This window comes from Prunus persica, chromosome G5, assembly GCF_000346465.2.
Source record: "Prunus persica cultivar Lovell chromosome G5, Prunus_persica_NCBIv2, whole genome shotgun sequence".
Taxonomy (NCBI): domain Eukaryota; kingdom Viridiplantae; phylum Streptophyta; class Magnoliopsida; order Rosales; family Rosaceae; genus Prunus; species Prunus persica.
In genome coordinates, this window is record NC_034013.1 from 2,620,187 (window position 1) to 2,644,504 (window position 24,318).

Sequence of the window (24,318 nt, forward strand, 5' to 3'; positions counted from 1 at the left end):
CACATGAGACAGCTAAGAGTTTGACTTGGTGGCATGTTGCTAGAAAATCAATTGACGGTCAGATGTCTCATCCGGCGGATTCCCCGTCTTGGAAACTTCTTGATGATAAATGGCCTGAGTTTGGTAATGAGCCGAGAAACTTGAGATTGGCTCTTTCATCTGATGGATTCAATCCCCACAGTTCTCTAAGTAGCAGATATAGTTGTTGGCCGGTTATCTTAGTTACATATAATCTCCCTCCATGGCTGTGCATGAAACGAAAGTTCATGATGTTAACCTTATTGATTTCCGGTCCTAAACAACCCGGAAATGATATAGACGTCTACTTGGAGCCTTTGATTGATGATTTAAAATCCTTGTGGGTTGGGATTAGAGGAGTGTATGATGTACATAATGGAGAATACTTTACACTCAGAGCTGCATTAATGTGGACAATTAATGATTTCCCCGCCTATGGAAACTTATCTGGTTGTGTTGTTAAAGGATATAAAGCTTGTCCAATATGCGGCGATGATACACCTAGTCACAGGTTGAAAAATGGCCACAAAATTTGTTACATTGGGCATAGAAAATGGTTACCAATCAATCATCCATATAGGAGGCAACGTGCAGCTTTTAATGGGAAACCTGAATATGGCATACCTCCAGAGCCATTAACCGGAGAAGAAGTGCTGCATATGGTTGAAAATGGTGACAGAGTTTGTTGGAAGAAGAAATCAATATTCTTTGATCTCGAGTATTGGAAATACCTTCCTGTGAGGCATGCCCTAGATGTTATGCACATTGAGAAGAATGTTTGCGATAGTATCATTGGTACATTGCTGGAGATCCCTGGAAAAAATAAAGATGGGATTGCTGCTCGATTAGATTTATTGAACATGGGGGTCAAAACTGATTTGCAACCCGAGTATGGAGAAAGACGTACTCGTTTGCCTCCTGGGCCTTGGAATTTGTCAAGAGCAGAGAAGAGAGAGGTTTGCAATTCTTTCTATGGTATGAAGGTCCCTGAAGGTTATTCTTCAAATATTAAAAATCTTGTATCTGTACAAGATTCAAGACTTCTTGGCCTTAAATCACATGATTGTCATACCTTAATGCAACAATTGCTCCCTGTGGCAATTCGTTCTGTTTTGGAGAAGCCTGCAAGGTATGCAATAACTCGTTTGTGCTTCTTCTTCAATGCTATATGTGCAAAGACTGTTGATGTTTCCAAGCTAGATAAGTTGGAAGAAGATGTAGTAGTTACTCTGTGTTTGCTTGAGAAGTACTTTCCCCCTTCATTCTTTGATATCATGGTTCATCTAGTAGTACATCTTGTCAGAGAAGTTCGTCTATGTGGGCCAGTATATTTTAGGTGGATGTATCCGTTTGAAAGATATATGAAAGTGCTGAAGGGGTATGTTCAGAATCGTACTCGTCCCGAAGGTTGCATTGCTGAGCGGTATATAGCTGAAGAAGCGGTAGAGTTTTGTACTCAGCATTTATCTGATGTTAGTACAGTTGGAGTGCCTTCAAGCCAAAAGATGGGAGTTTCAAAGCCATTATCAGGTTGCACAGTGAGCGTAGTTGATCAGGACCTGTTGAATCAAGCACATCTATATGTCTTGGAGAATACGGAGGAAGTCCTACCTTATATCGAGTACGTATGAGTTTTATTCTTTAAGTTTCCATTTAAAATTATTTCTTATGTTTATCTTATATATTTGGGACCGTAATGCTTGAATTTTTCGTGTCATGTAGGCAACATATGATCCACATCAAGACTGCTTATCCAAAATTTAGAAAGAGAACAAAGTGGCTGCAGGATAAGCACAATAGCACTTTCATTCAATGGCTACGCTTCAAGGTATATGTTGTTGAATAACGTATTTCTCTTTTAATTTTCTTCTTATTTATATGTTAGGATGAATTAAGATATGATTAATTTGCAGGTTCAAAGTGAAGTTGAGGAAGACAATCATGGCGTATCAGAAAATTTAAGGTGGCTAGCAGCTGGTCCAAACATGTCAGTGCCATTATATAGGAGCTATCTTATTAAAGGTATTAAATTCAATATCAAGGCACAAGATGATGTGCGGACAACTCAAAATAGTGGAGTTTATTTACTTGCACATACCATGCAAGTTGCTAGTGCCAAGGATAAAAACCCAATTCTCTCAAATATGGGTTTCTATGGTGTCATTCAAGAAATTTGGGACCTTGACTACCAAAAGTTTACAATCCCAGTCTTTAGGTGTGATTGGATAGATAGTTCTGGTCTTGTAGTCGACGAACTTGGATTTACCCTTGTAGATTTGAGTAAAATTGGACATAGGAATGACCAATTTGTTTTGGCTTCTCAAGTCAAACAAATATTTTTTGTTGACGACCCGATGCATCGTGGTTGGTCGGTAGTGTTATCAATGCCTAGTAGAGAATATAATGATGTTATTGGTGATGAAGTATTAGGTGATGTGATAATTGAGTGTGAGCCATTTACTAGAGGGATGCCAAATGTTGACACATTTGATGAACTGGTAGGTGAGTTAGGCGGTCAAAATATTCGAGATGGGTGTGAAGATATATGGATTGAATGATGCTTATGTAATTGGCAGTGTATGACATTAATTTTGTAATATATTGTAATGTGATTTCTTCACTTTCTACGTTCAAATAAAACACGACGTTATTGTGAATCAGTTATTCAGCATATTTACCGACGTCTTAAAGCAACGTAACAATGAAGAACCACGACGCTATTGTGAAGCAATTATTCAGGATATCACGTCGGTGAAGGATAAAGAACCGCCATGTAATTCAAAATAACACGACTCCAATCCCATAATACCGACGTCTAAAAAACGAGATATGTAATCTGAACGTTAAAAAATACGACGTCATCATACATTTTCCACGTCGCAAGTTCTTTTATAAACGAAGAGGAACGAAATTAATTCCGACGGAAATTCATTATAACCGCCGTCTAATAACAATTAAACGACGTTATTTGTAATACGGCTCCCATCATAATCTACGCCGTCTATATGTTCTGTAATACGGCTCTCATTTATTTGGAACCGACGTTGTTTAGACGTTCAACGTCGTCTATATTATTAAGTGCGTCGTGAGTAATGAATACATATAAATACAACGTCGACTATATAAATGTATACGTCGTAAATAATGACACTGACAACTATTTCCACGTCATCTTTTTTAGAAAAATCGAAGTGGAAAATTTATTTCACGACGGTTTTTTGTAAATAAGAGACGTTGTAGAACTTTAGCAGACTAAACACGTCTGTTTTTATTGTTTTCCGACGTTGTTGTATTTAACAACGTCTAATATTTATGGTCGTTGTTTGTTTCTGAAAATAGGACGTATAAATTTTTTAATACGACTCTCATATATTTGTAACTGACGTTGTTTAGTTTTTCAACGTCTACTATAGAAACACATACGTCGTAAATAATGACACTGACAACTATTTCCACGTCATCTTTTATCAAAAAATCGAAGTGGAAAATTAATTGTACGACGGTTGTGTTTATATGTGCGACGTAGTAGGTATCAATAACGTCGTCTTCTAATGTATTTAAAGACGTCATATTTTTTATTGTCGTGAAAATTATATTTAACGTCGGCGTATTTTTATTGTCGTCGTTGTATGTCTATCTTGCGGCCTTGTTCTCTTAATATGTGTCATATTTTCCCTTTTTAACGACGGTCTTTTTAGAGAATTGGTCGTCTATTATCATCCTCGATTGCTTTTTTTAGATCTTTTTGCAGTACAAAGACGTCGTTTTGTATTTTTTGATGACGTTGTATTGTTTAACAACGACGGTTATTTAGCGTCGTGGTTTATGAGGGAAAAGATGACGGTGGATTCCACGACCATTGAAAAACCAAATACACGACGGTGATTTACCGTCGTCTTTTTGCTTTTTTGTAGTAGTGGAATATTGGAAGTTCTAGCCAGAATCCACGCTTTGCCATGGAGAGAGATCAAGCAGCTCTCCAAGAAGGACATGAATCATAGGAAAGTGATGCTAGACATTCAGCCCATGGCAATACCAAGAATAGACATTCCAGGTCTAGTTCCAGAAGGATAAACCAAATATAGGATGTTTTATGTATTTATAGGTGATGTTTGCAAAATTTGTGGGGAAATGTGGTATTTCCAGTTAAAATTAAAAAAGCAGTGGCATTAAGCGCTATTTCCCTTTATAAGGTCAGCCACCCCTTTTTTTCTTTTTTTTCACTTATCATTTTAGATTAGATAAGGTTTGTACGACTTGGGTTTTGACCAATAGAAACTTGGCCCAAAAAAAAAACATTTGTGCGAATTTTTTTGGTTCAACATATATATATACACATTCAGAGGGAAAAGTGGTACAATTAGATCGATATGGAAAAGAGCAAGGTACTTACCTGGGGCGTAGGATTGTTGCTGTAAGCCTATCCCAAGGCCACCCAACGTATGTTCCTCAAAGGCCAGAGATTGGCCTTGACATTGATAAGGTCCAAATTCTCTTGGCAGTCAAGAAGCAAGGGGCTCACCTTGTGGAGGGCTCATTTTCTGATCTGGAAAGCCTTGTCCGTGCTGTCAAGCTTGTTGATGTTGTCATCTGCCCCATATCTGGGGTACATATGGTATTTATGCAAATTGCCTAAATTTTTGTATTTGTCATTTATTTGTTGGGAAAATATCTATCCAGAGTACTTCCAAAACATGTCTTAATGATTCTTGTTGTAAAGTGAACAATGTGGATCCCAAAATGGCAAGCCTCACTACCCAATTGATTGAAGAATATTAATGATGTTTGTCTGTCAATTATTCGGGTGAAGCCAAATGCTTGTGAAGTGAACAGTCAATGTCTTTGGCCTATAAACAGATACCTCCATCAGTAGAAGAGTGCGCTTAGAGAAGAGGAAGAGAAGGAAGAAAAAGAGTGAGTGAGTGGAGAGGAAAGAGAGCATAGAGAAATTCTCCAAGAAAGAAAATTCAGTAAGCACACATATTGTAAATACTAAAGTTGTAGCCTTATTATTTTATATAGTGGAAAAGTTACTGCTGTTGCTCTCCGAGAACGTAGGCATAGCCGAACCTCGTTAAATGTTGTGTCTCATCTACTTTACATGCAGCTCAATATTCACACATATTCCTGTTCATTTTATAACACGTTATCAGCACGAGAAGCTCTCAGATATAATTTTTATGCTGCACTATTATTTATACTACTAACCATTATGTTGATGTAAGGAAGAAAAGTAGTAGAGGAGCTGTGGTCTGCTAGAGAGATATACGAGCAAACCAACTGGAAAGATAAGCTCCCTGTCTCTAAATGTTTCCATTATTTTATTATTTCTTTACAATATTTAATACATAGTAAGGTTAGTGCAGGTGTACTGGTGACATTGGAAAAGCAGAGGCTAATTCAAACATGCACAAAACTAATTTAATATGATAAGATATGTTGGAAAGCTGTTTTTGCTTTAATATATTATAATGGCAAAAAGAAAAGAACATATGCAATTGGGAGCATACATATGCACAGAACACATCCTTATCATTCAATTATTGTTTACTTTTATATATGGTTATCTTATATATATATAATTATAATATTAATGGGAATATAATATATTATATTTATTTGTTTTTCTATTACTAACCACTAATAAAAATGGACGGTTTCATTTTTTATATTTTTAGTAGTGGTTTTATCCCTACATTTATTTTATTTACTGTATGGTGTAGGTTTATTATCCATACGACAGTATCTATTTAAAATGATGGTGCGGGTTTATCGTCCACGCATTTACTTCTATTTAAAAGTATGGAGCAGAATTAATGCCTATACAAGCACATTTACTTTATTAAATATGATGTGGAATTAACCCTCATACTTTATGAATTTACTTTCATTTAAAGTTTGGTGCGGGATTAATGTCCATACAGCAAACAATTTACTTTACCGCACATTTAATTTTATTTAAGATATTTTGCGGGATTAACGTCCATACAACAAGCAATTTACTTTACTGCACATTTAATTTTATTTAAAGTATGGTGTGGGTTTATCGTCCATACCATCAATTTATTTACCATCAATTGATTTACAAGCAATTTATTTTATGGATTAATTGTGCGGTATGATGAGTTTTTACAGTATGCAGATCAGGACCAGGAGTTCCTTAATCCTCATCATACAATTACATCAGGACATGAAGATCCTTGATGATAATAATGATATGAGAGCTGGCAGTCTCTCCGGTACTATATTTGTAAACAAGTGATCGGACCTGAAGATCCGTGATCCTTGACATGTAAATAAGGACTTGGAGTTCCTTAATGATGTATCAGTACCGTGTTAGTTAAAAGTGCTGTACACATAAATTATAACTGTATTGGAAAATGTACTATCTCATGAATAGATACGTATTCATAACTTGATGAATAGTACCGTATACATGAATAGTGACGTATGCATAAATATTAACTATTTTGGGTAAACCGTCACTATATACAAGGGAAAATACAGTTCCTTAAACTCATGGATGAGCAATTAAATGAGATGCCAAAAGTTCCTCAAAATATGGACAATTATGTAAGGGCTTGAAATCCCGAAATATGTACAGAAAATTGTAAAAATGTCCATACCATGAGAATATATGATTTTGGGATAAAGTTCAAAATCTGACAATATTGAGAACTTGAAGTTCCTATAGTTAATGGGCAACCTTTGAGATATTATTGCAAATTGTGGTACACCACATATTTCTTTGGCATAAGAAAATAATGAATTTAATAAAGTTCGATTCTGTTACAATCGACACCTCAAGGAAGAAATATATTATGTGAATTTCGGTTGTTAAGAATACACCGTGAAGAGGATAATATCAGGATAAACCTCAAATGATGAATTGAGGCTCCCCCACATATTTTTTTATATCTAGGCCAGAAGCCATAGATCCAAATATGTGAGAAATCCTGAACCTGAAGTTTTGGGTATATAGTAGTTAATGCTCTTCACTACTATATTGCCATATTATCATGATTTTTACTCAATTCATATTTCATGTCCATTTGAAAAAGGCCAATAAATAATGAGGTCGTGTTTAGCCTAGGCCAAAAGTTCCAGGCTCACATGCATTGAAATATGAAATTTGGGAGAGTCGATGTGGTTATTTAAACTTATAAGGCACAAGGTTCAAAACCGTCATTTTGAAAGGACGTAAAAACCATAGGTGCAAGTTTAAGAATGTGCGCAATTATTATAACAGGAAAAGAGCATACAACAAATAGATTTTTTCCACTTGCAATGAAGGTGCAGGCCCTGTAAAATCTATAAAATTACATTATGTTCTGGAAGCCTCTGAAGGAAGAGGACGGCACCTCTTAAGCTTAGCCATGAGCCTCTCATGTGTCCTATAATTCTTTCATTAGAGACCTGCAGCATGTCTAGCCTTCTCAGCATATCAACGGAGTACGAACTCACCAGTTTCAACAAGGCATTATTCTCTTCTTTAAGTTTCTCAACCTCCTGTTGAGACTCATGAAGCATTCTTTGAAGAGACGAATTTTCAGTGGTCAGCTCCTGAACCTCGTTTGCTCTAGCACGCAAACGATCAACCATGTTAGAAATAGAAGTAGCACTCTGAATGCTAAAAGTCATTGAGTCATCAATAGCCTCTTCATCAGACCACACTGATAACAACATTTCATCCATTAGAATAAGGAAATTCCTAGCTACTATGACAGCAGTCGCATCATTCATCATCACAGAATCATTAACCGTGAGATGACGATTTTGGGATGCAAAGGATGGACGCCAGACTTTGGCGTCACGAGTTGTGTTGGGAGCAACATTTAAATCAAGATGGTTTGGGTGAGAAGAAGAGGAAGCCATTTTAAGAAGGTTTCGAAGAAAGTCTTAGAAAAACTAAAGTTTCAGAAAATAGAGGAAGTTGAGTTGAAACATAGTTGCTCCAATCAAGTTTTGCAAAGGCAATATCTATAGGAGGAAATATGGCTACAGTTTCCAGGATCCCTATATTTTCTTTTTCTTTCCCAGATTCCAAAACTTCACGTGGCCTCCATTAATGTTTGTTGGCACTTTCGGCATTTTCAAGTATTATTTTCGTCAAAGCCGATCTTACTTTGCAGATTTCACGGAGCTACTTTTTCAAAAGCACACCGAGAACCTCTCAAATTTTTGTGGTTAATTTGAAATTCATTGAATCTACCTATTCCTCTTATTTGTGTATAAATATGTTACTAACGAAATTTTATTTGCAGAAGACATCCAGTTTTCTCCATACCTAGTGATGCGATATCTACTTGTTTTTCTTATCAGTGAGCACTCAATATGCTCGAGAAGCAAGACTATCTCTGATCATCCATTCAGGAAGCAAAACTATCCTTGATCACGTTTCCGCTACATCAGGGAACTGTGAAGGCGATCTCATGCTCTAATCTCTTGAGGTTCTTCTAGGAGAAATGAGAGTTTGTTGTCTGCTCCCACTAGCTTCCTTCCCTGATTGCTTATCTTATCTTGCAATCAATTTAACAATTTTTTGCATTTTTTCTCTTTTTGTAACTCTCTGTTCATAAGGGATTTTATTTCTTTAGAATGAATATCTGAAGAAAGAATCCATGAAGTGATCCTAACTCTGAGGGTTATTTATTTTGACAGAGGCAACAGAGTTGTGATTTTTGCTTTTGCAGGATATAACTAGATCATCAAGCGCTACATTATATTTACTGGGCCGATAGAGCTTGAATGATACTTGAGAAAAGTTTCTCCTACCTAAGGATGTAAGCAATAATTGTGTTATTTTATGCTTATATACTTATTTGATATTTTTTCTTGAAAGGTAACCAAAATAGGGAGATAAGTCCATTCCAGAAGAATGGCTTGTATCATTTTGATATGTATTCATGAATTATTAATGCATATTTCACAGGTTGCAAGATGAATACATTAATGATACACTGCATAGATTAAAGTCCCATAAGAACAGAACATTGGTATAGCAATGATCAATATGATGCATGCCTGTTGCGTAGCGAATGATATGAATTGAAGTCTCGGAAGGACAATCCTTTAACATGTCAATATTGATACGGTGCATGCCTAATGCGTAGCAAATTATATGGTCCCAGAAATTAATTGACATGTATGTATTAATCTGTGGCATGCCTGCAGCATGACAGATATATGGGTTCTAAATGTTTCAATTACCTAAATGGAGATTATCCACGCCCTACTGTAAAATAAAGCTCAATTGGAGGTTATAATCCACATTCTCACATTATAAAAGCCTCCTGAAGTGGCTTGGGTACGCAAAGACAAACAAGTGCTTATAATTGATGCATGCGCATGCACATGAGAATGGTGGGATCATGAATTGATGAATGACAATTTTTGGTTTTGGAGTGGCTACTCAATCATCAATGGGCTGTGTTGATTGCAACCACGTTCAATTATTAAATGTCGACAATATAATTGGCCAAAATGGAATGAGGCAATTCCATTATAGATGAGAATGAACGTGAAAGAACAACCCCACAGTACGAACCCCAAAAGATGTTAATACTGAAAGTTATACTTGGGTGTTCGGAATAAAAGGGAATATACCTACTTTGTATGACACAATGTTTCTGGTAGAAACAAGGAATGTTGGGTTTTCTCTATATTTACAGATTCAATTGTGTCCCCTTATTGCACATTTACGGAGACCAACATGTTATCTTTAAGGGTTATTAAATGCACGGAGCATATCACCATAAGTGATTCCCTAAAGATGTATAAATAGCAGGGTTAAAGCTATATAATGGCTCATAAAGTTTAATCGCTTAAACAAAATCCCTGAAAGGATTGTAATTGCATGAAGCAAGTCCCTAAAGGACATGTGCCTGAAGCACAAAACCTGTACTCAATTCTAAATACGCATAAATTGCCTCAGTGAGTACATTGATTATAATATATTTGCAACATATTGAAACTCTTGAAGAGTTCAAGAAATATTTGTCTCGACTTAAAGATCGAGCATTATGCCAACGAGATTCTTGCTTATACTAAGAAAGTATTGAAGCATTTTTATGAGGATTATCCGTTGGGCACTTTAAGGATTTTCCGGAAGTATATTTGATGCTATCTCCGCATCACACCATGTACGGGCATATTCTTTTCAAGTGAACTTACAAATAGCCCAGGTTTTGTTGGAAACACGGACTCTGAAAATTTCTATGATTTGCATATAGATAGCTCACTAGAAATATATTTACTTACTGAACTACGAGAATTGTTAATGGCTGTATCCTCCACTCACTCTGAAAGACTCTCACTCCAAAAGATAGTCATGAAGATATCAAGGGAAGATATTAATCAGGGGGAGCATCCAGAAGTATGCTATACTAATTGTTGTACTCTTCTTTCTTCCTTCCATAAGTTTTCTACCTCACTAGGTTTTCTCCAAGCAAGTATTTAATGATGCAACCGACATATCATTTGTGGTCTCCAAGGGGGAGTGTTGTAAAGTCAACAATGTGCATCCCAAAATGGCAAGCCCCACTACCCAATTAATTGAAGAATATTAATGATGCTTGTCTGCCAATTATTCGAGTAAAGCCAAATGCTTGTGAAGTGAACAGCCAATGTCTTTGGCCTATAAATAAATACCTCCATCAGTAGAAGAGTGCACTTAGAGAAGAGGAAGAGAAGGAAGAAAGAGGGTGAATGAGTGGAGAGGAAAGAAAGCAGAGAGAAATTCTCCAAGAGAGAAAATTCAGTGAGCCACACATATTGTAAACACTAAAGTTGTAACCCTATTATTTTATATAGTGGAAAAGTTACTGCTGCTGCTCTCCGAGGACGTAAGCATAGCCGAACCTCGTTAAATACTGTGTCTCATCTACTTTACATGCAGCTCAATATTCGCACATATTCCAGTTCATTTTATAACAATTCTTTCTTTCTTCCTTTTTTTCACTTTTTGCTTCTTTTTTTATTTTTTGGTGTTTAATGCATACCAAGCTTTGAGATGACATTACGTAAAAATTGGTCATATATATTTTTTATAAGAAAATTGTTGCCTTCGTGGAGTGGGATTTGTCTTGGTCATCGTTAGGTTAGACTAGCATTGCTGGGCAATGTCATCGTTTGGCATATACGTGGAATATTTTAGTCCATGACGTAGTCCGTTGATTCGACATTTTTGTCCATGTTTTTCTTCTTGTGTCTATCGCATATATATATATATATATATATATATATATATACACATTCAGAGGGAAAAGTGGTACAATTAGATCGATATGGAAAAGAGCAAGGTGCTTGTGGTTGGTGGTACTGGGTACCTGGGGCGTAGGATTGTTTCTGCAAGCCTATCCCAAGGCCACCCAACGTATGTTCTTCAAAGGCCAGAGATTGGCCTTGACATTGATAAGCTCCAAATGCTCTTGGCGTTCAAGAAGCAAGGGGCTCACCTTGTGGAGGGCTCATTTTCTGATCTGGAAAGCCTTGTCCGTGCTATCAAGCTTGTTGATGTTGTCATCTGCCCCATATCTGGGGTACATATTCGGAGTCACAACATTTTGCTGCAGCTCCAGCTTGTTGAAGCTATCAAAAGAGCCGGAAATATTAAGGTACAAACACTCATAGAAAAGCTTCATTTAAGTCATGGATATACTCGTGGCCAGTGCTAGTGTCAGTCACACACAACCTGTGGCCAAAGATCCTATTTGTATTAGGCATATATACATGAATTAAGCAAGGGTGGACATTTGCTCTGTGCTTTTTGTTTGTCAAAAGGTTTTTACTCTCATGTTATTCTACAGGATTTTGTTTATTTTGCACTCATATAATAACACATGGATTAGTAACACTACATGACATAAAAGTTCTTGGGTGTGTAATACATGGTGTTACTAATTAACTCAAGTGTTAGTTGGATGACATTAATTAATAAATATACGCATTCTGAGGGGATTGGTAGTACCAATGACAACAGGATGGTCACACTGTAACATTTCTTTGTGTAATAGTGTTACGTCACATAAAAAACGTTTCAAATAATCTGGTAAGACAGCTTTATTTCCCCGTATAGGTCCTTATGGAGGAGCACCTTTTTTTCTTCATTATTGATATGAATGATATGATTTATCTTTTTTTGTTTCATATAAATGCAACTGAACTACAAGGGGAGGGGTTTCTCATACACAAACTATCAAGGTGTTATAATGATTTGAATTTGAAATCACTGGTCTTCAAGTCAAGGCTCTTTACCATTGGGCTAGACCGCGTTGATGATTTAGCTTACTTATATTTTTTTTGTCACAACGACTTAGTTTAATTATTAGTGGTTTAACTTTTTAATTAATTAGGGTCTACTTCAATATTTGAAACCACAACTGATATTGGGGTGCTCATTTTCTCACTTCCTTTTTCTCCATTTATACTCCATTTTGTTTTTTTCAATACTTTTTACTATAACAAAAAAGAAAATGTAAGTGAATAAAAAAGGGGTGGGAACATATAATTTCCAAGTAAAGGGAGTGTCAATAAATAAAAGAGAGAAGAGAAAATCAACTCCCTTGATATTATTGTTATAATAGAAGATTGTAATAAGAGCGCGCGACTTTAAATGCCTCAGCCAATTTATGCTGAGGAAGAGAAAGTGTTTTTTATAGGACTCAGACTTGTCTTTTCAGTCTGAATAAGAACTGTGAATGATATTTTTGATATTTTTGGTCGTGACTCGTGATCAAATTAACATACTGATTACAAACTCACATATGTCACTTTTTTCCTGCCCTGGCTTTTTCTGTGTAGCGTTTTTTGCCATCAGAGTTCGGTTTTGATCCAGCACGTATGGGACATGCACTTGAACCTGGAAGAGTTTCATTTGATGATAAAATGGTAGTGAGAAAGGCAATACAAGATGCTAAAATCCCCTTCACTTATGTATGTGGTGCCGGCTTCGCTGCTTATTTCGCCGGCAACCTTTCACAGATGGGGGCACTCGTTCCTCCAAAGGAGAAAGTTCTTATTTATGGAGATGGTAACGCTAAAGGTACGCCAAAACTAATAAATTAAATTAAAACACCACTTTTCACCTCCATAAGCATTTACTATAATGCAGGCTAATAGTATATAGATACTTTGGTTTATGTATATATGACATAGAATTAATCATCTTCATGTACCGTGCAGTATCTATAATGGATGAAGATGACATCGCAGCATATACAATCAAAACAATAGATGATCCGCGAACATTGAACAAAACATTATACCTTCGTCCACCCGAAAACGAACTCAGTCAAAAACAGTTGGTTGAGATGTGGGAAAACCTCATAGGCAAGAAACTAGAACATATCTCCATTTCAGCAGAAGACTTCCTTGCCTCTATGAAAGGTACGCATGATATCATATGAAATCTATTGAATGCACGAAAGTTATATGGTTTAACCTCGCCAATCAATCAGCTCCTTGAATGGATTTCATTGATCAGCACATTAAAATTCCTAGGTTATTTTTGCGCAGATCGATCAGACTCTGACTCATTACTCAGATTTTAAATTTTAACTCTTGAGTTGTGGTGCCTAAAATCCAAGCTCTAAGCAGAAATTTCACACCTTATGAAATACTATATTTCAGGTATGGACTATGCAAGCCAGGTAGGAGTGGGGCATTTCTACCACATGTTCTACGAAGGCGCTCTGACAAACTTTGAAACCGGGGAAGAAGGAGAAGAAGCTTCAAAGCTTTACCCAGAAGTGAAATACACCCGCATGAATGAATACTTAAAAATTTATGCATGAGAAACAAAACAAGGTGTTTAATAATAGTTTCTCAAAGAATACATTTATCTTGTGATCACTTTCGTGAAGGATATTACAGCTTTCTTGCAGCTATTTTGTGTATGTAATACAGCATATTAAACACGTATTATCTATTGTTATAAATGGGGGTGGATTAGTGACATTATATTTTATACACAAGTTTTGACATAATTTTTGGGTCAATAGATTACTCCATTTTTAATGGATGATTTTAAATCTAAGATGGGATATATCATGCCATATTAAGCTCCACCATCCAGCATAAGGCTGATGCTCCACTATTTTAATGTACGGGGAGGTGGTCAAACTCGAGCAAACATAGGCGTTCGAGTGAGAGTCGCGAATCCAACGCAGATTCGTGGCGAATTAGAATAGGTTTTTTCCTAATTTTGGGGTCTTTAAGTTTCTTGTTCCTTTGTATGATTGTACTAAAGTACTATAACATATAAATAGGCAATTTAGTGCTAGGGTTTAATCTAACGAGTGCAAGAGAAAAAACTGAGGCATCAAATTGGGTTTCAACCAAGGGTAAGAGAAACGAAAGCTAGAGTTTGTGAGAGAGTAAATGGGATTCTTCATTGTAACCAAAGAGGTTCTTTCTTACTAGTGAATTTCTCGGGGATCACCAAAGACGACGTAGACACAACGCCGAACCTCTATAAATTCTTGTGTTCTTTGTGTGTGTGTGTGTGTTTTTACTTTTCGGTTGATGTGTGTGCTTTATCTTTATGTGGCTTGTGTGTGGTAATTGCATAATCTATCAAACGACAAGGTCTTGGGGTGTTTTTACACAACACACACTTCTTCCCTTTTGTTGAAATAAACAAGCGTGAACATTTATGGGCTTAGACTGAGTGAAAAGGATGGAAACCCATGTTAAACAGTCCTAGATTAATAATGGGATCTATCATGCCACATTAAGCTGCACCATCCAGCTTAAAGCTAGTGCTCCACTTCTGGGCTTAGCACTTATGTTTTGGAACAGTGCCACCAACACTTTCGACTTTGGAGTTGGTCCAATGTCCATATCAATCCTAGACTATCATAACCCGATTCGAAAATAAGGAATATTTCCGAATCAGGGTGTGAGTCATACCATGGTCATAAGAATAAAATTCTACATCCATGAGATGAGAAAAAGAGCCACAAATGAAAACAAATTTACTTAACACCACAAAATCAAAGTCGCAGTAGCTCGTAGTTAAATACACACTAAGATCTTTATCAAAAGGTTGACTACTTACAAATGTTAATTACACAAATCGTCAACAAAAACCTAGTAGCTTGGTTGAAACCCGTTTCTTCAAACTTTGTCTTGAATCATTCACAATCTATTAGAGTATGAGCATTCTAATACCCAGTAGAGTTCCGTCAAACCCCTCAAGGTCAGCTACCACAGTTAATCAAAGTGTTATGCATCAAACAACGCAAGATACAGAAATTATGCAACCATACTAGATAAATAAATTTGCATATGCAGTGATGCCATGAACAAACTAATCCCACTAATTCATATCCTAGGGCAACAAGCCTGCATGTCCCATACCATTTGTTTTACCATTGTAGCTCTGAATACCCTAAAATATGAACTAGCGCTCATCCGTCTCTTAACCCATTTTTCTTTTGTTTACGAATTTCTCAACTTTCACTTTTCTTTAGAGGCCCTATTCCCATCACCTTAATATATTCAAGCCCTGCTCCCATCACTTGAATGTATTCCGCATTTTTACTCAGATATATCTAAGGTCTTCTCCCACCCTTTGGATACACGTCAAACGACACACACCCCCTTAACACCATTGTATTTATTATGCATATGTAATGCAACGCAAACATCATTTATATCTTCTGAATAATAATACAAATAATAAAAATAATATTTCAAGCTTCATCACATGAATAATAATATTCACCCAATATCAAATAAAATCCACGAAAAAACATCAATAATAATATTCACATAACATCAAATAATATTCGTTGAGCAAAGCAACAATAATATTCATATTTATAGTACTATATATAAGCACCAAGATTAAAAGTGAAATAGCACAATCATTGGGAATCAGGAAATCCTACCTCAAGTCCAGCTAGCTAAAGTACCAAATTTATCCTTCGGAGATTCTCGGAGTTGTCGAATCTACACTTTTGATCCGATTCCTGAACAAATTCAAATCCAAACTATTATTGAGCAGTCTTCACTTTATTTCACCTAAGACCAACCTCAACCTTATGCATTTCAAAGATTTTGTATAAAAATGACGAAAATGCCCCTAGGACCAACCCGGGGTCCAAATTGGCCAAATCTTGTCCAAAATAATCAAAAACTCTGTCCTATGCCCTGTCAACACCGAAACAAGGTAAACTACACCCTTATCCAAAAGTTACTATTTGGGTCTTGTGGGCCCCACAACAAACCATACTTTGTACCACGTCGGATTGATTCAAAACATATACAATCGGACTCAGATCAAGAAATCGAGTCAACTAGATAAAAAATATGGTGTCGGAGGCTGCCGGAACAGCCGCCGCACGCTGGAGCCAAGAGTGGGCTTGTTTCCGGTTACTATTCATCGTCTTCCCCAAAAATCCTGCAACTTCCCCTGTTTTTCAATTTAAATGTCAGATTTTGTAGCCATTTTGACCCGCCAAACGTTAACAAAATTGGGCAAACTTTTAGTAGTTTTAAAGCTTAATAACTCTAGTTTCTAACCCAACAAACCACACTAAAAACGGAGATAAAACGAAGGAGAAAACTAGCTCCAAAGTTGGACTCGTGGCTGGTTTTTCTGCAGAAAACAGATTTTTTTTTCCAAACTTTGTACCTGTGTTTGACCTATCAAAACTCAACCAAATTCAACGAAACCAACTTTTTTTTGTTCCTTGCCAAGTCTAGTTTAAAAAACAGCAAATGGCTCCCTCAAAAACTCAAAGGATTGGGAGAAAAATAGAGCCAAAGTGAGGCTCACGGACTGCAAATTTCCAGATTTGGTTCAAAGTTGTTTCCAACCATTCTAACACCTCCAAGTTGTTCCCAAGGCTTCTAAAACACTTCTAAACTTCATACCTATCAATTGAACTCATCAAAAACCAAAATCAACAATACCCACACTTGAAAAATTGCTCTATCCACCCAACCCGAAAATAGAAATTTAACCTCTTCCAATTCAATTTCCCCATCACTCAAGAGAATCAAAATACTCTTTTAAGGGACTAAAAACACACGAACACAAAGTTAAAAAACACAAGTTTGAAATTTGACTCACCTTAGAGATTTTTTCTTCTCTTCTCTTCTTCTTTTTCTCCTTGTTCTTAGTTCTCTCTCTCTCTCTCTCTCTCTCTCTCTCTCTCTCTCTCTCTCTCCTGCCAGCAACTCACCTCCCCTAGTTCTTAGCTTCATCAAGAAAAATCCCTTAGGCTAGGTGACTCATCCTCATCCCTTCATAATGGAAGCTTTGAAATGAGGCAATGGGGGAAGAATGGGAGGAGGATGGTTTGATTCCCTCAACGTTTCGGATTCTTCTTCTCTTCTTATTTATTTATTTATAAATATTTTTTGTTTTTTGTTTTGGGCCTACAAGGATATTTTGGTAATTATTCACGCATAAGGGTATTGTGGTCATGTTTGTCCAACTTCAAATTAAACACACTTAATTTAATGATCTCAATCCAAAGTCACTTGATGAAATACTCATAATCATTCTCTACCATAATATTATTTTCATTAAAAAAAATAAAAATCCACCTTTAATTTTTTGAGGTATTTGGATTTAGGCCTCATGGGAGGATGGCCAATTGTTTAAGAGATTTCCAAAGGACCACCCAGCGGTGGAGAAAATGTTACTAACTCGGCCCAAATTGATTGATGAAGTCAAGATCAAGGCGCTCACCATCATACCACTCTTTTTCCTTTCACGACCATCATCGACAACGAAAGCTGACACGCCACACAAGCTTTCACACTAAAAAGGACGACTTTGTTGCCAAATCAGCTCGACTCATCAATTATTTAAGTCCGAAGAATCCACCCAATTGGCCAAAAAGATTTAGTGTCCTACAACAACTAGTAGTAGTAGGTAGTGGAAAGAGACAGAGAGATTTTTAGCACATGGGGTATGGAGACTACCCAACAGTGGGCATGTAGGAAGGATATGTGGTAAAAAAATTATCAGAAAAATAATAATAAATTAGTTGTGAGATTTAATCAGAGCTATTAACAGTACTTCAATCTAATGATTCAAAATTTGTATAAAAAATAGAGTGTTTGGGATCTGCAGTATGATCATCAATCATTAGCTGCGATGTGATCTGAAAATTTTCATCTTATTACAGTCCATGAATTGAAACCTGCAGGCACTTGTAAGGTTCATAACTTGAATTAACACATCAACCACTTCTGTGATATTTAGGCACATCAACCACTTCTGGAATACTAATATATTATATTTTATTATATTGTTCGAAACCCTTGTATTATATGTCTCGTGCACCGTCAACCACTAGAAATTTGGTTCAACATTTTTGCTGTTTTTGTTGTTGAGTCTATATATAGCTAGCTAGCCCACCAACTAGTTGATGAAGAGTAACTTGTACTGTATTACAAAAGTACAAACCCTAGCTTGCAAAGGAAACATAGGTCACCACCAAGTGAGAAGTCTCTATATAAATATAGGTCTCTTCAGTCCTTCATATTCGCAAGAAAAAACACATTAAGATCGAAATGGGAAAGAGCAAGGTGCTTGTGGTAGGTGGAACTGGGTACGTGGGGAGAAGGATTGTAAGGGCAAGCCTAGCCCAAGGCCACTGATTTCCAAAGCCTTTTTGATGTTGTCATCTGCCCCATGTCTGGGGCTCATAATCGGAGTCACAACAATTTGATGCAGCTCAAGCTTGTTCAAGCTATCAAAGAAGCCGGAAATATTAAGGTATTAGTGATCGATCTCCAAATATCATATATGTGTGTAATAGGCATATATACAATTTACAAATGAATGGATGGATGTTCATTTGCTCCGTGTGCGTTTTCACTCTCATGTTACTACACATCATGTTTTATTTTTTTGAACTTATTAATATCCTATACCTAAAATATAAATACGTTGTCCATTCATATTATATATCATATGGATTAGTAACATCATGTGATGGCAAAATTATTGGTTGTAACGTCACCCCAATATGTGGTGTTACAAACCCAAGTATTATAATATTGGTCAATGACATCGATATATTTAAGAGATTTAGGGTATCTACACACGTTATAAAATAAGCGGATTGATTATGAGGCTCACACCAAAAATTTCTTCACCTACCGGTATTCCAGTCACACCAAAAAGTTTTTTCGAACTCTCAGTTGCGACAATATTTTATCTATCTTTATAGCTACCCTTCATTTTTTTGGATTACACCTTCTAATTATTTTTCATTATTGCTCGTGTCAGGTGGCACTTGTAAGTATCTAGTTACCATTAATAGAAATGATATGATTTTATTTAAGAAGTGGTTTAACTTTTTCCTGATAAGGAAGAGAATCAAAGAAAAAGTGGCTTATGGTATCGAAGGTCAGGGTGGTGGGTGGTTAATAGTGATATTCCAAGTCTTCAATATGAAAAGAAACAAAGTGAGTCCTAAATATTATTTGATACTAAACTTATGAATTTAATTTACCACGGTTCAATACTTGGGTACAAAGGCTCATTGTCCTCGTTAATTCGCCTAACTCAGTAATCTACCCTAAAAGAGGAAAATAATAAATTACATATAAATGTTTCCAAATTAAATACTAAAAAGAACACTAAGTATGATACAAACCCACTTTATTTCTTACTCTTTTTGTTTCACTGGCTTTTTTTGTGCAGCGTTTCTTGCCATCAGAGTTCGGTTTCGATCCAGCACGTATGGGACATGCACTTGAACCTGGAAGAGTTACATTTGATGAGAAGATGATAGTGAGAAAGGCAATACAAGATGCTAAAATTCCTTTCACTTATGTATGTGGCGCCGCATTCGCCAGCTATTTTGCCGGCAACCTTTCTCAGATGGGAACACTCTTCCCTCCAAAGGAAAAGGTGCTTATTTATGGAGATGGTAACGCTAAAGGTAAAAGTTTATAAATTAAGTTAAGCATCACTTTTTATCACTATAGGCATTCATATATAGAACATGTTTAGCAACGGATTTCTAGCTCAAGTAATTAAGAGCATTCAACCCTGCATCCGAGGTCCTAGGTTCGATTTCCCTCTCGCTCAATATCACTTGTTTAAAAATATATATAGAAAATATATACTTCTATATTTGTTTCTGCATGCAAGAGCAATGATTTAAGTATATATGACATAAAATCGTCTTAGTTTATGCTTTTCATGTACTGTGCAGTAACTATTTTGGAGGAAGATGACATCGCAGCATATACAATCAAAACAATAGATGATCCGCGAACATTGAACAAAACACTGTACCTTCGTCCACCCGAAAACGAACTCAGTCAAAAGCAATTGGTCGAGATGTGGGAGAACCTAATAGGCAAGAAACTAGAACATATTTCCATTTCTGAACAAGACTTCCTTGCCTCTATGAAAGGTACGCAAATAAAATCTATTGTATCAAGAAAGTTACCAAATTGCATCTATGGTTAACCTTGTCGATTAATCATCAGCTCTACTCATGGATTTTATCTGCCCACACAATAAAATTCTATGATTTTTTGTACGCGTAGATCGATCGACATTCACTCATTACTCGGATTTTAGGTTTGAACTCTTGAGTTGTAGTAGCCTAAAATCAAAGATCTGAATCAAATATAAACTCTAAACTGAAATTTCAAACCTTGAAGTAATCCATAAATGAACATAAAAAATTGTAAGATGTTGAGCTGTGGCGGTAATGGTCAATAAATTGGCATTCTAAACTGCTTGTGTGGTTAGCCAGTATTAGAAAATTAAATTTAATCTCTATATGCGTAGCTTTCTTTTGATCTCATATATGTAATACCATATTTCAGGTATGGACTTTGCAGGCCGGGTAGGAGTGGGGCATTTCTACCACATGTTCTATGAAGGCGCTCTGACAAACTTCGAAATCGGGGAAGAAGGAGAAGAAGCTTCAAAGCTTTACCCAGAAGTGAAATACACCCGCATGGATGAATACTTAATACTTTATACATGAGAACAAAACAAGGTGTTTAGTAATCGTGCCTGATGCTCTATACTGTGTATGTAATACAGCATATTAATCACCTATTATTATTTATTGTAAGTGAGGTGATCTCAGTGTGAGGTCTCAAACTGGGACAAATATATATATGCCTCTAAGAATTTGTATGGAATAAGAATTTCTTATTAAGTAAACGAAAACCGTAATTACTACAACACTTTGAACCAAAAAAGGTGTCCTACATGTTTTTTTATTTTTTAACAAGAAATAAAATTATGGAGTTTCACTATTATGCACAATATAGGGATTCAAATTATAAAATAAAAAAAACCCTACATGAAATGGACTTTAGAAACACACCCAAAGCTCATTTACAACATAACAAAGAGGCTTCGAACTTTCTATAAATTATAAAACTGTCATCGATTTCTTAACACAAGTCCAACCCCAAAACCTCATAACAAAACCAAAAACACTCAAACGGGCATCACAGTAATTTAATAATCAAAATTAAATTCAATAGGACCAGCTGTCTTTCTGGGTTTTTTGTGGGTTTGTTTATAGAAATTAAATGGTGTAGGATTTATCTATATGCTAATAAAATTACAACATGATCCCTAAACATACAAGTAGTATGCGTTGCTTATAGAGAGAAATCAAAGAAGCAAACAATAGCCAACGAAGTCTAGCTCAGTGGAAAATGGCCTTTACTTGTAGACCAAAGGTTTTAGGTTCGAATCCCCATGGCATCATAGTTCTGTGTGTGTGTGAAATCCCCCTCCTATGTGGTTTAGGCTATCGCTTGTATAAAAAAAAATAAAAGCAAAAAAGAAAAAAAAAAAGATTTATTTACATTAACACCTCATGAGGATTATGGTATCTTTCCAAAACCCCGTCAGTTTTCAAAAAGTTTACAAAATTCCCAACTGTTTTATCCCACAGCTGATTTCTCTCATAGAAAATTTGATAGCGATTATTTTCATAGCACAGTAATGCCAAACAGGCCCTAACCCACTTGGGAAGATGGAAGAAGATCACTCTTTCTTGGATCCATGCCTTGGCTTTCTTAGTTGGGTATTTAATTGCTCTCACTACTACATTTTACAATTTGCGCGACGATGAGAATTTCATTGCGCAAAGTACATTTTAGTCGCACAAATTTCAACGCGACAGAAACTTCGTCGCGCAAAGATCGTGAAGAAAGACTTTGCGCAACCAAGTTTTCTTATTGGTCGCGCAAAACTGAGCGACAGTTAACCTTTGTTGCACAAAAAGTTTAGGGGCGACAGAATTGTTCGTCTCACAAACTTTTGCACGACAACAGCATGTTCGTTGCGAGTACAAAGCGCGACGGATGATATTTGTGTCGCACCTAATTGCTCGACGATTTGAATTCGTGTCTCGGGCATTTGTGCAACGATTTTTGTTGCACAACGAAATCGTCTTTGTCGCGCATTTCTTTTTCGTGAGACAAAAGATTTCGTTGCGCAAAAATAAAATAAAATATCTTTAAATTTACTCTTTTTTATTTTGTAAAAACATGAATTGCCGCGACCAAAAGAGTTTTGTTGCGCAAAAATAAAATATATTTTATTTAAATTTAATTTTACGTTTTTTTAATTTTGTAAAAAAAAAAATTTGGTTTTGTTTTTTTTTTTTTTTGCAATAAAAAAATGTAATGAAGAGAAAAAAAAATTTATAAAAAAATATAAATGTATAGTACAAGAGAAAATTTTAAAATTTAATTAAGAAAGTAAAATACTAATCAAACAATGTTCCAAAATCTACTTGGTCGTCTGGCAAATACGGCTCGAAGGTCTGGACATTGTCGACAGGGACAGATGTCTGGTGGCCATGCTCGGGTTGGAGGGGCTGGGAGATCGATGAGGAACCAAAATGCGGGATTGGAATGCCGAACCGAGCGAGGGACTCTAGAAGCACAGACATCTGACCCTTAAGCTAGGCCACCATCGTTGTCAAAGCAGTTACCTCGTTTGACTGCGACGATGCACGAGGTCTAGGTTCCAGCCTCCGAGCATTCCCCATTCCTCGACAATACGTCCGCGGTCTCCTCCCGAGGGTCTGATCCAACGTCTTTGTCAAGATCTGAAACCCAGCATCCTGTGGAGGATCCACAGACTCGAGTGGAGTATCGGGAGGAAGTTGGGAGGCAGACTCCTGAAGAACCAACTGGCTCCTCTCCACCATTGCCGTCTATTTAACATAACATAAAATATTAATTAAAACATTCATATAATAACCCTGAAACTTGAATCCGTAAGATAATAATTAAAATTAAAGAATACTTACATGAAGGGACTCGACCAACTCATTCCCAAGTCGAACATAAACGCACCAAAGACATCGATCTCCAGGAATTTAGATCCCCCCCTGAATTGAACAAGAGAAGAAAAATGTTAGTACGAAAAAAATAAATTAATATTAATGACATATTAAAAATTGAATACAAACTCTTTTATAATTACCCGCCACCGTGCGTCCATCCTATATGAGAAGTGCCTGGAGCCTGAATGGTGGAGAAGAGTCTTCTTGTTCCTATTCCCTTATTTACTTTGGCCTTATTCTATTATACAAAAAATAAAGGTATTAGTTGAAATTGAAATGAAATATAAAAAATTAAATAAATATTGGTAAGAAACATGTAATAATTTTGAACTTAATATAAAAAAATACCACATAATCGGGGGCCTAAAAATGAGCGCAGAGCCACGCCCAACTATCCTCATGCCCCTCAATCTCCTTCGGGCAACCCCCCTGAAAAGCAACTTGTGGATCATCAAATGCCTGAAAATGGTATTGCAAGTCACTCTTCCACTGCTTGTACCTCTCAGCAAAGAGTCTGTTGACGTACGCTAACGACTTGTCGTTGAGGTCCTATAAATTGTAGTTCGTCTGCAATAAATTAATTACATACATTAAGTAATAGAAATATATAAATTTTGAAGAAAAAATAATTAAAAGGTAGGATACATACCGACAACTATCTGCGCACCTCCGTCTTGATCTCGTCAAACATGACCTTCCAAGACTTCCATTGCATCGGGCAATGGGTTTGAACGACGTGACCAATGTCATGGGCCAATGAGCTATGCAATTCCGCCGTCGGTGCAGCCCGATGCCGCTCGTCGTATCCAATGTTGATACGACTGTTGGTCACTCGGGTGACCTTCACCGTCTTCAACTGCCGACACGGCCCCCCGGTGTACTTCTTGGCTGCGAAGAAATATGAAATTAACATTAAATAAATAAAAAATTGAACTATAAAATATTGGTCCTAAACAACTGGAGTTGAAGGAAATCTTTACCTAGTTGT

The 24,318-nt window shown here is 36.4% G+C and overlaps 1 protein-coding gene, 1 long non-coding RNA gene and 1 pseudogene across 3 annotated transcripts; 2 read left to right on the forward strand and 1 right to left on the reverse strand.

Moving 5' to 3' along the window:
• On the forward strand, positions 11,285 to 14,011 carry LOC18777823 (isoflavone reductase homolog). The gene is made up of 4 exons (XM_007210748.2): positions 11,285 to 11,633; positions 12,820 to 13,060; positions 13,201 to 13,404; positions 13,648 to 14,011. Exons 1-4 carry the CDS (start codon positions 11,304 to 11,306, stop codon positions 13,809 to 13,811), a joined length of 939 nt encoding a protein of 312 aa, XP_007210810.1. The 5' UTR covers positions 11,285 to 11,303; the 3' UTR covers positions 13,812 to 14,011.
• Positions 14,972 to 17,581, reverse strand: LOC109949247. Of its 2 annotated transcripts, XR_002271810.1 has the most exons (3): positions 17,099 to 17,572; positions 15,912 to 15,992; positions 14,972 to 15,222 (listed from the first exon to the last, which is right to left on the reverse strand). It is a non-coding gene; the product is annotated as an uncharacterized LOC109949247 (long non-coding RNA). The 2 variants fall into 2 exon arrangements; XR_002271809.1 differs by having other exon boundaries at positions 14,972 to 15,992; positions 17,099 to 17,581.
• On the forward strand, positions 18,508 to 21,219 carry LOC18777619 (annotated as a pseudogene).